At 36.5% G+C, this 16,165-nt stretch overlaps 1 protein-coding gene across 1 annotated transcript; it reads left to right on the top strand.

The window, feature by feature from the left end:
• The first annotated feature begins 423 nt into the window (after positions 1-423).
• LOC140169120 (uncharacterized) lies at positions 424-15,680 on the top strand. Its single transcript, XM_072192382.1, has 8 exons — positions 424-570; positions 2,390-2,650; positions 3,225-3,413; positions 7,041-7,103; positions 9,429-9,623; positions 11,030-11,128; positions 12,879-13,019; positions 14,496-15,680. The coding sequence occupies exons 1-8, from the start codon at positions 454-456 to the stop codon at positions 14,538-14,540; spliced, it is 1,110 nt and encodes a 369-aa protein (XP_072048483.1). The 5' UTR covers positions 424-453; the 3' UTR covers positions 14,541-15,680.
• The last annotated feature ends 485 nt before the right edge of the window (positions 15,681-16,165 follow it).

Genomic DNA, 16,165 nt, shown 5'->3' with positions numbered 1-16,165 from the left:
AATGACACAGAACCAACAGGCAACTGGCAATTGAGTTTTGAAGTCCTCCTTTTCCAGATTACATTGCAATATAAAAATAATAACAATCCACAAATCAGAAATTTAAGAACAAAAATAAAAGTCACTATATTGGAAAAATCTGACAAAATGTCTGTTAAACCAAAGATAAAATATACAGAATTGTACTGTAGGTATAACTGTGTAAAATAAAATGAGACAATTGCATGACTCAAGCGAATAGTAACTCAACCCTGTTGCATTTCTTTTTGATGATATTCTGATTTACAATACATACAACTTCTGACCATTTGGTACATTGTTAGGTTTAGTTTAATTGTCTTTGACCTAATGCAATGATCTTATACTTATGTTTGAACTTTATTATTTCATTTTTCAACAGCTGCCCTTCAAGCCGGTCAGGCTATTTCGCCGCATGATGCGATCATCTTTAGGATGTACATCATTATGGAGCTCCTTATGACCAATGGGATGAGAGCTGGGGCCGTGGCAAACATGAATAATTCAGAGTTTGAATCTGGAAATTGGGAGAGGGGGCAGTTTACAGTGAGGGTAAGATTTAAATAACAATTTTCCAATATTATCATACTTTTAATTCATTTTTGGCTGCACAGAATACAATCATGATGCCATTCAAGTGGGTTGTTTATATTTGTTTAAACAAAGATTTTACTCCTAAAATTGCATGCATGTGTTCATATCTGAGTGTTAGACTTATTTTGGGCGTCCTCATAGGTAACAAATGAAAATAACATGCAGCCTTCATCGCATCTTTCAAAAATTCCTATTTCTTTCCAATATTTGGATGAGTTATTCATTCAAAATAATTATTTACTATTATAACTTTCACATTTAATTAAAAATCTATATGACATTTGACTTGCTAGCTTGCTTGACTGTGGTCTCATATCACTTTTGTATGTTGTACACATGCCATACATTTAGGTCCTACACAAAGCAAAATCTGAGTCCAGTACTGTATTCGCTGGCGAAGTGATGGAATAATCGAATTAACTTCCATAGCAATAGGTGAAAACAATTTTTGATTATATCGCGCTGCAGTGTCATCGCCCTGATATCTTCATGGCAGAAATTGCCAAGGTTGAATCCACAGCCATGCATGGCCATTTTGTTTCTGACCTGTTTAATTGTTCTGAGACGCATAATGGGCCGAGGGACATCAGACTAAGGCTATTGACAATATAATAGCCTGGTGACTGACCTCAGTACGGTCAGTGAGCATGGTATATGCCATGAGGTCATCTGCTTTTAGACAGCCTCCACGAGTGGCCTACGCTGCGCTATAGTTCGGCACATTTTTTCAGTTTTTGAGCCCCGTTTTGAGCTCAATACGCACAATTCTTTCTCAATACGCAATCTATCGACTATCATATCCTTTCAACACATATATTCAAATGCAAGCATAAAAATATGGCTTCTTTAGAATATAAAAATTACGGGAGATATTCATCATTTTCTACGTCAGTATCCATAGATTTATCGTCTGAATATCAAATCGTGCACGGCACATTGGCGTGTATCGATCCCCGGTATTCATTTTAGTGTCTCTGCTGTACAATGCAATTATTAACCAGGCGATGTCGGTGTGCGCTGCACTACAACGTTCACGCTGAACCTATGCATTGAACCATAGATTTCAAAGAACAGGGATAAAGACCTGGATTGTAATTCTATAGAATACACATATATGCTGATCACTAGTACCTTTAAGAGTGCAACCTGCTTGCCGTGCAGTGTGATATAATCAAACATTGTTTTCACCTATTGCTATAGTAGTTAATCCGATTATTACATCACTTCGCCAGCGAATATGATATTATGACACCTCATAAATATTCATAAGCAGACCATGCCACTTTATTGGTCAATCGCAATGATGCAACCTTTTTCATCGTGCAATAGTTTTGGGTAATGGGATAACTTTGGAAAGGTAGCTAAACAATTCTTCTATTCACAGCTTTTTGAATTATTCAAATCAACAAAATGTTAAGTCAAGCTATGCAAAGAAATGTTTTGTTATTTTAGGAGGGGGTAGTTTTTTTAAACTCTGTAGTTAGTACATCATGGTGCTATGTGTTTGGGGTGTTATTTTGCTACATTAGTGGAACCAATGGTTTTTGGCATTCTAACACCTCAATTTAAAACTTTTTTTTTTCTATATGCCACCCACAAGGGACCGAAGGTCATAATGGGCCCCAACTCAAAAATGGTCCTATCATGTTATGTGTACAATATGATAATTGACTTTCTTTATTCCTAGCAATGAGTGGAACAATTTGAGGTATATTACAACATAAGAGAACAAATTACTGTGTATTATCATGTTCTATCTGGTGTGTGTTTGTTTCAGGTGAAAAAGCACAAAACGGCTGACACCTTTGGGCCAGCCCCAGTAGTGTTCAGCCGAACACTTTATGACCTCACTCTCCTATACAGGCGGTATGTCCGGCCACAAGAGGTGACACTGGCCGTGGATACTTGCCGCGTATTTGTTTTATCCACTGGCAGTGTCCTAAACTTGGCTCAAGAACTGACGAGACACTGGCATAGTGTCACAGGGCAAAGACGACGAGTTAATGCCAGCTCGTTTCGCAAGGGAACAACTACGGCAGTAAGTAATTCAGTTACAAATTATTAGCCTATTATGCCAGGCCCATGGAAAAGTTGGTACCAAAGTGTTTTTAAGAAAGCACTAGGATTTGCTACAGACATGAATATTTGTTTCAAAATGACTTGAGTTAATACAACAGAAGGAAAGTGCTATCACTTCAAAGTGGTCATAGTTCTGGTCGCTGGGGTTCAACTCCCCGCACAGGCATGTAAGCCTATGTAACACAGGGTTCAAAATAAATACCCACTCCCCCTAAAATTACACAACATTTCATTGATTTGAAAAACTGAAAAACCTGCAAATATAGAGCCATCTTTTTCAAATCCCCCACCCCCCAAAAAAAGTTATCCCTTCAAAATCATGTGGCATTGGTCAAAGATTATTTGGTCAACATCCCATACATGTATGGTATTATACAAAACATTCTAGGTATCATCAATGTTTAATATGATTGATTTAATTGTTTTGTTTTTCCTTCACATTTCTGCCTCTGATATCCCTTAATCACAAATCAAAGGGGTTGTCAGTTTTTTTAGCAGGTTTAAATAACTGGTGCTCTCCTTTTCTTCCATAGGCACGGCAAGGATTGAACGATCAGTCGTTTCATAGTGTGAATCGGCACATGGCACATAGTACGCCTACTGCCCTTTCACACTATGAAGCCCAAAGTTCGGACAGAGATGCTGTCGTAGCTGTTGAGCTCATTGAGAAGGCAAAGGCAGTTGCCAAGGCCAAGGCCAAACAACAACAAGAAGCAAACAAGGTATGTATGTGTGCTTGAAACACCATCAAGGAAATGACTGTGAGACATATTTCAGGTGTACAATGTAAATGTCCCTAGCCATGTACAGTGTATACCAACTTCAAAGTAATGCGCCATGTTGCCTTAGCTCCAAAGCTGCAGCACCCATATTTATCCAACAGTCAAGTATGTTGAAAAATCACTTATGAAGTTTCATGTTCAATTTTTTCAGGTTGATATTATTGTTAAATTATTCAAATGCTTATATTTATACCATAATGTATTTGAGAATAAACATTGACTTTGTTGTATATTTTACACCCTGCTATGACTGGTACACTCAGCCAGCAGTATAGCGTTTCAGCATGCAGGTTGTATCAACAGAATCCATGCGTGCATAGCCGACCCCCATCCACATGCACCCCCACCCCCACACACACCCGAGACACACACACACAGCGGCCGTGTGAAAGATGGATTTTTAATGTCACAGAAAACAAAAGATCTGCCAAATTTGCAAGGGATCCGCTTCTTAACCTTCAGCTCATTCAATATTTGCAATTAAAACTCATGTTTTAGAACGATGCTGACCAGAACTTTATCCCTTTCCCTTGGCGGATTTTGATGGGGTTTGAAACCACTTCCAGCATGGAAATCGTACATTCTCATCATGTATTCAAGTCATTGTAGAAGCTATGCATTGTGGGTAATATTTCACACATAGTAAAGGTCATGATAAATTGGAGCTGAGAGTCAAGCAAATTTATCAATGAAAATCCATCAGTGATGTCATTAGGTCGACGATTTTCCGAATGCTGATTGGTTGCTTGCATTATTGTCAGTGATCTATGCACGCACAGTACGGAATGAATTTTCCTATGGGTAAAATACACTATGCTAGCACGGTCAATTGTTGCGTAAACATTATGACAGCATCATTAAAACATCATAATCATGTTCATCATGTAGCGTACATGCTAAATTACCACTATGTTAATCCCATTTTCAGGTAAGATTATGACAGCTTACGAGGCTGCAATTTTCTGTTTTGTCCAAAACAATATGTACCAATTTATGAATAGCCTGTCACAAAGGAAAATGCATTGTAACAAAGAAACAATGTGTTACATACGAGGGTCATTCAAAAAGTTAAAGAACCAATTAATACAACTTGAACGAACAAGTGCTCAAGTTAGGTTATATTAGGTGAGGTCATATCTACTGAAGATAGCTGACGTCTAATGTGGAGTCCTTGCCAACTTCTAAAGAAAGCTGATTGATATATGAAGTGATTGCTATCTATACTCGCTGGTTGCTCTGTGAAGTTATTGCTATCTCCATGACTGATGTTAGCTGATGGCTACATGTGAAATCATTTCTATATACTGAAGATAGCTGATGGCTATGATAAGTTATTAATAATCTACTGAATGTAGCTGATGACTATATGAAGTCATTGCTATCTACTGAAGATAGCTGATGGCTATAAGAAGTCATCAGCTATCTACTGAAGATAGCTGAGGACTATGACTTTGTGAAGTCATTACTATCTACTGAACATAGCTGATGGCTAAGTTAAGTCATTGATATCTACTGGTGTTAGCTGATGGCTCTGTGGAGTCATTGCTATCTACTGAAGATGGCTGGCTGCTCTGTGAAGTATTATATACAGAAGATACTGATGGATACGAAGTCAGCGCTATCAAATAATAATGCTCTGCAAAATCATTACTATCTACTGAAGATAGCTGTTGGCTATGTAAAGCCAGTGCTATCTACTGAAGATAGCCAGTGCTATCTACTCAAGGTAGTTGATTGCTCTGTAAAGTCATTGCAAACTACTAAATATAGCTGGTTGCTCTGTGAAGTCATTGCTATCTACAGAGGTTACCTGATGGCTATGTAAAGTTGTTTCTATTTACTGAACTACTAAAAGATAGCTGGTTGCTCTGTGAAGTCATTACTATCTACAGAGGTTACCTGATGGCTATGTGAAGTCATTTCTATTTACTGAAGATAGCTGATAGCTCTGTAAAGTTATTGCTATTTGGTGAAGATAGCTGATTACTGTGTGAAGCTATCTACTAAAGATAGCTGATGGCTATGTGATATCAGCGCTACCTACTGATATTAATGGATGGCTTTGTCTATCTGATGAAGATATCTATGTGAAGTCATTGCTATCTACTGAAGATAGCTAATGGCTATGTAAAGTTAATGCTATATACTGGGGCCAGGGTTAGCTGATGGCTCTGTGAAGTTATTGCTATCTACTAAAGGGAAACAGGAAATTTCGCCTCCCTACGCCCCTACATGCTGAACTGCTAAATATAGTCAATTAGTAGCCAAGTTCTATAAATGTGGCATTGTTTGCACAGTTCATTCTCCATTGAAACAATCCATTTGTCTTTATCCATTCATTTTGTGTGTAAAATTGTGTCAAATTCAGAGCTATTTACATGAATTCTGGAGTGTGTAACCTACATGTTATTAAAACCATAGGCAGAAAACGAACGGTTTTTGTAAAATATTTGCGACACACTCCCTAATTCTTGTAAAATAGTGCTGAAGTTGGCCAAATTTTACAAACAAATTGAATGGGGGAAACTTTGAAAAATGGGCTAAAAAGTAAAAAAAAAAAAACAACACCCTAAAATCTTAAATAACAGGGTGGCCAGCATCCCACAGGGGGAAGGGGGTTCAAGACTTCTAACAGGAGAGAGGGGAGCTGCTCCCCTTCGCCCTGGCTACACTTAAATTTACCTATGATCCTTTGTGGGCAGTACTAAGCCCCTAATTATTAGCTTCATAAAATGACCTAAAATTCAACATAGTACAATCAAAATGATGGTTTGATTTTCATTGCTATAGATTTCAGAAATGTCCCCTGGAAACAATACTAAAAGTTAATATAAACGGATATTCTACGGATTTGTTGTTGCTAAAAAGCTGGGTTTTCACCCCTTAATAGTATTATAAATAGAGTTTTAGACCCAGGCTTTTACGTGCTCTCACAACCCATTCTTTAAAAACATACTGTCAAAACCCAATGGCATACCGTCCAACCCTAACCTATGGCAAAGCACCCTAAACTATACCGCCCATGCCTATATCATACCACCAAACCCAAAGGACTTACTAGAGGGTGCAACATGATTCAACAACAACAGATTCTGAAAAAAGAACCTCTTTTATATTTTGGAATAGAGATCATGATGACTCATTTCGGAATAAAGAACCTTTTTTAGATTTCGGAATGGAGAACTTTTTTTATATTTGGAATAGAGAACCTTATTTCATATTCAGAATAGAGAACATGGTGACTTATTTCGGAATAAAAAACTTTTTTTTATTTTCGGAATAGAGAACCCATTTTTTCATATTCGGAATAGAGAACCTTTTTGTTTTCGGAATAGAGAACCTTTGCAATAGAGAACCTTTTTAATTTTCGGAATAGTGAACCTTCGGAATAGGGAACATTGGGAATAGTGAACCTTTGGAATAGCGAGCGAACTTCGCCCACTCATTGGCAGTTGCAGTTGTGATGATATTCATTTTTGTTTACAATACCTTTCAGGAAAAAGGTTTGCCACTATATCTGGGGATATTTTTAAAATCTGCATTATTTCTATTATATTATTTTGACAGGATAATACCGCTCCTCCAAGCCCATCACATAAAGCTATACATATTCCATTACCACACCTACAAGTAAGTACAATTTGTTACGCCTGTCACTATGATTTTAACTTGTTTAATGCGTATTTATAATCCTAAAATTGATTTGGTATATCAGACAAGCAGAAAGTCTGGAGTTCAAGTCACCGCACAGGTAGGTATGGCTGGAATTTTTCCCTCTGGTGTATCTGCCTATGCATTTTGTGTTTCCGTTGTTATTTCTTGTTAAATTGTATATTGCGGATATACTAAGAATTACGATAAAGCATCATTAATTTGATTTCTGCACCAGTTGGTAATGTTCAAATGATTCTATGTTCCAGTGCACCATGTGTGAGCCTCTTTCATTGTTTGTAGCGGGTGTCCCAAAAAAGGTTACATGTAGATTTTTGAAAATAATCCAAGTTAATGTTAACAAATGTTATTGTGACCCGTTCTGACAAAACCAGGAACATTTTTGATATTTCATGATTTGAATAGCCATGTAAGCATGGCATGATAAGCTTCAAAATGATACCAAAATTATATACATCGCATCAATTTTCAAGATATGGATAATTTTGTAAATGATAGGGGGCCTACCTTGATATTTTTACTGAACTTCATTTCTGAGTATTGGGCTAATAGCTTCCTGCTTTACACAGGATTGAATAGGGATTATTATATACTGTGCCAATAAAGTATCCTTACACTTAGAAAAATTTCAAAACTGAACAATATTGGGGTAAATTTGTTTTTTTAACACTGTCTAATCCTGCACATTATGACATCACATTGAACCCAATGCGACTTCAAGATGCAAAGCTACAAGCATTTGATTAGACGAAGGTCCAGTTTTAAAAGTGACAAACTGGCCTATTCAAAACTCCAGACTAGACATCTGGTTTGAGAGTGGTGAATGGCTAATTTATGCGTTTGGCTATAATTTAAAACAAAATGAACCTGAAACAAAAGAACTGACAAATAAAATGAAATTTATGAAAAGTACAGAGAAGTAAAAGCTGAAATAAGAACTGCTTTAAATAACGCTTCAATGGAGAAACTGTGCTGTCTCTTTGTTTCGCTTGTTGGAATCTTTTGCGCCTTGTATAGGCCAGTTTGTCACTTTTAAAACTGGACCTTTGTCTATTCAATTGCTTGTAACTTTACTTCTTGAGGTCACACCTGATTCAATATTGTGTCATAATGTGCAGGATTAAATAGCGTATCTATTAATAATACAAATTTACCCCAATATTGTCCAGTTTTGAAATTGTGATTATTTTTCCAAGTGTAAGGATACTTCATTGACGCAGTATAGTTCAACTGTCAATTATTGATTAAATAAACCTCTTTTTAATTTAATTAAGTACTTTCAATGATTCAAAAGTCCACTCAATCCCAAGGTCAAATACCATGAAATTAAACATTTCAAAATGTGATTTTTTATGGGAATGTCATTTTTAAAGGCTTATATTCAAAAACATGCCTGGCGACTTGTTCCGGGTTTTGTTGGAGCTGGTCACAATAATGTCCTTTTCATGACATAATCTATGTACCCTCTACTATACCCCTGTGAATGCCAAGTTCACAATGTGCATATTTAGCTTGCATTCCACGGATTCCTGAGCAAGCTGTTTATCATGTTTAGTGACATAATGCAACACAAGGTTCGCTGCCCACACATGGCGTACAGTGCATTTGGCGGGTCATTTGAGTGGGCACAGGCGCAGTATATTATTCTGTTGAACAGATAATTAAACTTGTTCGGTTTTATTTCGAGAGTTCGGTCAGAAAATGTATATTCTTACATTATTTTATTACAGCAGCGATTTTAACTCAACAAGGCACAAACAAAGCCCAAATGCAAATTGTTATTAGTTTCATTTTAATATGTAGAAATGCTTTCACCAAAAGAGTGTTCCTCTCTAATGACCATTTTCCTTTTTTTTACCACCAAGAGTCAAGAAGCTCCATAATATTTCCATCCAATTTGGCACTTGCCTTTATACAATATCAACTTGTACTTCCCGGATTGTATGACATCTTTTGTTACTGCTGTTTTAAAAATTAAGATCAAAACTGTCACCGAGCTATATATATATATTTGCAGCAATGTCTAGTGGGCCATCTTATTGGTGTTCACATCAGTATTGTTTTTGTTTGGCTTTGTATTCTTTGTTGCTTTGACCTCTTTTGTTTAAATGCCTAAATGGTTTGTCCTCATGTGAGATCCCATGATGGAAACATAATGCAGGTACAAAAGTGAAAAGAAAAATGGTATTAAAATTGGAAATCTTTAATTCCATTTTTAAATATCTTGTGTATAAGATATACAAGTGATGACTAAGTGTATTATATCCACCTATATTTTGTCAGATTGCAAACTCCAATAGAGCCCCCACTCATCAACCATCAGATCAGCCATCAGCATCACATGACCAGTCCTCAGAAGAACCTCAGCCTTCACATGACCAGCCGCCACCACCAGATCAGCCGTCATGTTCAAATGACCAGCCACCAGCATCTTCAGGTGTGCATCCTGCAGCAAACTCCTTGCTACCAAGACAACAGGTATAAATTGTTGCTATATATATGATTGCTTTCTGAGTTGCTCATAAATGGTTTAAACAATAGTCCTTTCATGCAACTAAAATTGACCCTGCTTGTTTTGAGAAGTGAGTACAAATTAAAATTGACATTTTTGTCTAGTTCGCTATGCAGTGGTACCTCACAGCGCAACAATCGTGTTATTGAAGCAGTCCAGAGAAGGGCAACAAGAATCATTTCAGGTTACACTGAGGTGGGCCCTCAGCTCACTTAATTATCTATCTCTTCTTCCCTAGTCATATCTGTAAATAATTGATCTCTGTGCCTTTTCAGTTGCAATCTATTTATGACATCAGTTTGGGCAATTACATATCGTTATGAATATGGCAGAGTGACGAATCCGCAAAATCGCTGTTCTGAGTAGACAGCGTTTGAAAATATTGGTACCATTCCATTGGCCGTGCTAAAATATGAGAACATTCGTGAGCACTCATTTGAAATGTATATTATAGAAGTGAATGTGCACTAATTATTTGCAATACTTGCATGTTCTGAAACAATCAATATATCCCTCAAAACAGGTATATACAGCTATTCGGCTTTATGCTAAATCCAAAAAGTTCCAATCGCTGCGCAAAGAGTTACATACGGAGACGAATCCGCATTCAACTACGTGTAAACTATAGCACTCGTCCTTGATTTGGGGATTTTATGTAAAAATTGCTGGTTGTCCTAAGGCTATAAATTCTAAACTTAGTTATAATATAAGTTATAATTAGTCATCCCCGTAATATTTATTGAAAGCTCCGGTTGAAATCAAGGATTTAATAGTAGATATAACAATATTGTGTATAATTTTTTGTGATTTCCCAATTTTGCGACGGCGCTCTGACATAATTACGCCATAGCGATATCGTGTGGGGAATGGTTGTACTTATTTTGGCATCACTGGATAGAAGATACCTATAGCTACCCATTGGGATCAAAAATAACAGTAAATGACATGTAATATAGGAAATTCGGAGTTTCCAGCTATACTACACAATTTATCAACCTGATTTGTACAGCTAAGTATACGATTCGTCTTTTGGTCAAATTCATTAATCACTTATGCGCGATTCGTCCAAATCACAATTTCAATATCTACGTCGGGAAGTAAGATTTATCATTAATTTTTGATGGAAATAAAAGATCACCTGAAACATAATCACAAGCATACAAAAACTCAATTTGCCTAAAATGCTCCATTCGTCACTCTGCCAAAATTCATAGCGATATATTGGATACATACAGTGGGAATGAATCATCAGACCAATTTGAGCAAGACAGATGTACATGCATGGTAAATTCCTGTCTATTTTTCCATGCATGTGTTAACTGTTGAAATTGTACTAGTGATACCCATATCTTGTACAATATTTTACTTACAGGGCCAGAGACGATCAAAACGCTTCCCAGCGCATGTCATGGATGCAATCATGAGCGTGTTTGCAGAGGAAATAAAGAGAAGGAAGGTGTACAAACCAACAGTAAGTTTGTTTTTTTCATTCTCTAAAGATTGACCTTAAGTTCCACAAATGTCAAAGTATTTTTCAATAAAATTGAACTATTGAACTATTTCGTAAGACCTTGAAAGAAAAACATACAACAAACATAACTATTATATGTGAAAGACAACATTATTCACTGGGCAGCAACCAAAGAGCCTGTTGCCTTTCCCTCTTTCAAAAGGCAAAGAATGGACAATTGGACATACATTGTAAGCTGCTGAATTTAGCCATATAACCTGCTATTCAAGCCAATGCTCTTTTCCAATTATTTATGTATCTGTATACCATATACTACATGTAGGGTCCCTATATAATATGGAGAGTTGCGACAACTTCCAAAAGTCCACTATTTTGTGTCTATAACTTGTGTCTAAAGTTATACAGTAAGTCTATGGGAAAATCATGCCAATTTGCATATAAATGGTCGTAACTTTAAAAAACGACCTCGAAACTCATAAATGTACCCATATATGGAAAGCTAACACAATAATGATTCCATATTTGGGCATACCAATTCTCATTTACAAGTCACATGACCAAAATCTTGGCTAAAACGTCAAAAAAAAACATGATTTTTGTGATTTTTATGAAAATCAAGGGAAAAAGGGTTTAAATTAGTTATTTTTTTAATCTTGGATCTGAAACTTAAGGATATGTCAAGGTTGATTAAAACTTACCATATGTAGTAAAATAAAGCAAATTAATCTGTTATTTTCACTATCTTCTGTTGCCATGGTAACATGTTTAAAATCCACAGATTTAGTAAAACTAAAACTCCATTATTTTTAGGACCTCGAACCTGAAACTTTGCAGGTGTGTCAAGGTTGATAAAAGCTAACCATATATAGTAAAATAAAGTGAAACATATGTTCTCGCTATCTTCTGTTGCCATGGTAACATGTTATTTTTTAGGAACTCGAACCTGAAACTTTGCAGATATCAAAGCTAGTCATATGTCATACTCATAGGCCCTGACAAGAACTAATGTAGCCAAATAATATTGATTAACATCCACCCAGAACCTCATTTTCAAACAACCATGTGCACTGTGCAGCCACTCAACTCAAAGCCATCATTTACAATACCGGTATATATTATCAGGAAACTTAGGAAAGGGAAACATATTGTCAACGCTAACATTTTATGGAAAAGAAATACTAATCAATTTTTATAGAAATGTTACAATATGGTTTAAAAGTAAGGTTTAATTTCTTTTGATAAAAGTGCTTTTTGATAAAATTTGTTTTGGGATCTTTTACTGCGAGCATACACATCCATTTTAAAGCTTTTTAATGTGGTACAAACTTGCTATGTGCAAACATAAACACGGTATGCTGCTTTACTATACGATTTAGTTAATTGGGCATATCATTTGAGCCCAAGCTAATAAAGAAACTAACTACTAAAGATCTATTTGACATAATAATCAAACAAGCATTTTCAATGTAAAATGATGCAGATCAATAAAATTCAAAAATAATGCACAAAATACAAAAGTGCACAGCAGCTACAAGCCATTGTAGAAATGATTAGGCTGCATGTGCTATGTTTGCTAAAGAGTGAATTGGAAGGGCAAATTACTGATTCCACTGCTTGTAAAATTCATGTCATAACTTTTTTTTGGCTGAAATTTAATTGTATACTGGTAATCATTTATTTTGTTATAGTCGGTGTATCTCGTCTAATCATTCTCACATATTCAATATTTTTCCACATTCTCATTGTGCAGGGCTATACAAAGTTTATGGCCAATTTACAGCGGCTGCCAACATTTAACAGCAACGCCAAAAACACTGAAAAAAGGGAGGAAGAACTCAGAAGGAACTGGCAGTCGGTGTATGACATGCTAAGAAGAATTATAAAGGAAATGGTAAGATCCGCAAACATAAATTACAAAACAACAGTTTCAAAACAGAAAAACCATCACAAGTAAGCAGGGAATTATCTGTTTGTCCCCAGTTTAGAAAGGAGACTAACAAGCTCTGATGTATGGTTGTTCATGTGTTTGCCAGCAAACAAGGACACACACTCGCACTTCACATTCAAACCATGGACCACTCTGCAATGGGGCACCATTCTCGGTTTCTTGAGGTGTGCAAACGACCGCAAATGCATGTATAGTATGCATTGTATACCGTGTACGGAAAGTAAATACCCCCCTGTATATTTAAGGTTAAAAAGTGATGGAAAATGGTAGAAACTTACCAATACTTTAGTTTTTTTGCTTTTCTGATCTGATATTGTTGTCGCCATTGTGTTCAAATAAAACTGTTTCTTTTGTACCCTCTAATATATTAATGGTGTCATGATGCCGCTCTAGGCCATCTTTGTCGGAAAACACATATTCTTGGCTATTTTGGACCTCATTTTGGACGCCATTTTGAATTTGAAACCTATGAATGGCATAGTTTGGGTACAAATGTTTCCATTGTATAGCCTCCACAAACTTGTTTAAATGCTGTCTTAATACCGCTCTAACCCATTTTTGTTTGAGAAAGCATAATATTGTCAGGCATTTTGAACTTCATCTTGGTGCCATTTTCTATGGTCTGCTGAGCTCCAAGGACCTTTAAATTTCATCTCCTCGGGAAAACTGCTGTAAAATTGCAAAAATTTGATCAAATTTGATGCTGTACACGCTGAGAACATTTCAGTTACCATCTTAGATTGTGTGGTTACGATATACAAATTAATCATCTTGCCTCCAGTAATGCATTTGCCATACAGCACCACAGGGGATATTTACTTTCCGTACACCATAAATATAATGTATTTGCAAAATATGTCCTCTATTGTTATGAGATATAATGTCCTCGGTTGCTGGGTTTATAAATTAAACACACAAACAAAACATCCTGGGTATGTTGATTGAGTACGGATTTGGATTACCACGTTTGCATGGTCCAAAGCATCTACGTTTGGAGACGATTACATGTAGGGGTGTATGTGGTTGTGTGTTGGGATGTGTGCAGAAAATGCTTACCTTTTGCATTAACCATGGGTTCTTCCATCATGCTCTGATGGATTTCAATGGGACTTGGACACAATGACCCTTGGGTACATTGACATTGAACATATGTGAGGTCATCTAGGGTCACTTTTTAAAACTTTTTCAATCATTTTGTAAAAAAAAATTATACAAACCATGAAAGCCTGCTAACTGCCAGGTGGTGACACATTTTCTCGGGCACATTTTATCAGTAGCAACAAGATTTGAACAGGGTTTATGTGTTATGGATTATCCAGTTTAGTTATTTGCTTCTTACAATAACATATTTGTTCATAATACCCACCAGATGCTGTTTTGTCTAAGTAACAAATACTTATAATTATCTTATTATTTCAGGAAGAAGAGGATGAATCATCGTCCAATGACCAACATGCATCATGAATTAAGCAGACCACAAGATCAACTACACATTTAAAGCCAGAAGAAACATGGAGCTACTTGTGTTGTATTTAAATTTCAGATTTTGTCACAAAGAGCAAAATTAGGCCATGATTTTTACAGGGCATCTTTATGAATGCACTTAACAACCATGTCTCAAACAAAGAGACAAGAGCATCCCTGTAAAAATATGTTACATTTATTTGTTTTATATCATATTAAGATAAGATGAGTTGGGCAGACACCAAAATCCATATTCATTTTTTGGTCAATTCCATGTTATGCATGAATTATTTTTGAAATAATGAACAAGGCACTAATTCTTTAGCTAGAGGGGAGCATATCAATTTGTTAATGGTGATCATAGTTTTGAGTATGTTCAAGGAAGCTATACACTGTATCGCAGACCCAAAGGGGTCTGGATTGAATAGAGGTTGCGAATATGACGTATTATACCATAAATATGGCAGACTACTCAAATGCATTCAACAAAAGCATGATTGCAATCTACCGTGACAGTTCATCTCACACACGTAATAAATGCACTACAATCAAATAGGTTGATGGCAACATTTGATTGAATGGACTGCATTGTGCCATGATTACGGTGAAAGACACTAGTTCAAATCCTTTGTTTGGCTCCAATCAATAATTTCACACACAACCAGGGGTAGCGTTAACCCCCGATCAGGGGTGAATGACCCCCTAAATTTAAAAAATATTAATTTTTCACCCTCCATATATTGGGAATGTGCAAGCTCGGGGGTGAACTCTGACCCGCTACTTTTGGACCTTACTCCTATCCCTGTGATGACTACACTGCAAAATATTTTTCACCCCCGAGATTTAATTTTCACCCCATGTATTTGGATTTTTTGCAAGCTTGGGAGTGAAAAACACGGGAAAACAACCCCGACTTTCGGGCCTTAATGCTACCCCTGCACACAACCTCTATATTGCACAATGCCCCTAGAAATGGGTAACATGAACGGGCAGTGCCAATCTGCCGAGGTTTTCTTGGGTGGTTGGTTGATTTGGAAGTGCTGTTTCACTGCTGATTTGAATTTGTTCTTGTCTTTTCGACTGTATCTTTGATATTTTTATGTAATAAATTATTCCCATCAATTATAGTGTGGTTTATTAAAGGGGTAAAAAATGGTGATCTTAGCATCCTCTTTTTATGACATTTTTCAGGAGATATCCATGAAAACAAGGTTATTCTCAAAATTTCAGTTGATTCCAATTTTGCGTTTGCGAGTTATGCATGAATATGTGTATTACGCTGCTCTATAGGCCACTGTTGTAATGTAGCCAGAGCTTTTCCAGTGGTATAAAAATCTAAACTTTTGATGCTGGTATTGGATGAATTTGCTGTGTCTGCTTGTTGGACCAAGTGAAGGGTATTTTGCACTGGAATGAAGATGTGGTCCATAGAGCATGGTGAAAGACTGTAATTCTAGAGGGCATCTATATTTCAAATTCTGATGGATAATTGGTAGGTCCAGTATATGGGTACTATAGTCTATGTACCTCAAGTCACCGGCACTAGCTTTGTAGTTTAGCATGTGCTGCGTTGGCTTAGCGTTGTTTTTTGCATGTACATATTCACCACTTTGATCGCACACGAA

Source organism: Amphiura filiformis, chromosome 14 (genome assembly GCF_039555335.1).
Source record: "Amphiura filiformis chromosome 14, Afil_fr2py, whole genome shotgun sequence".
In the NCBI taxonomy this organism is placed as follows: domain Eukaryota; kingdom Metazoa; phylum Echinodermata; class Ophiuroidea; order Amphilepidida; family Amphiuridae; genus Amphiura; species Amphiura filiformis.
This window is presented reverse-complemented; position numbering and strand designations above follow the sequence as displayed.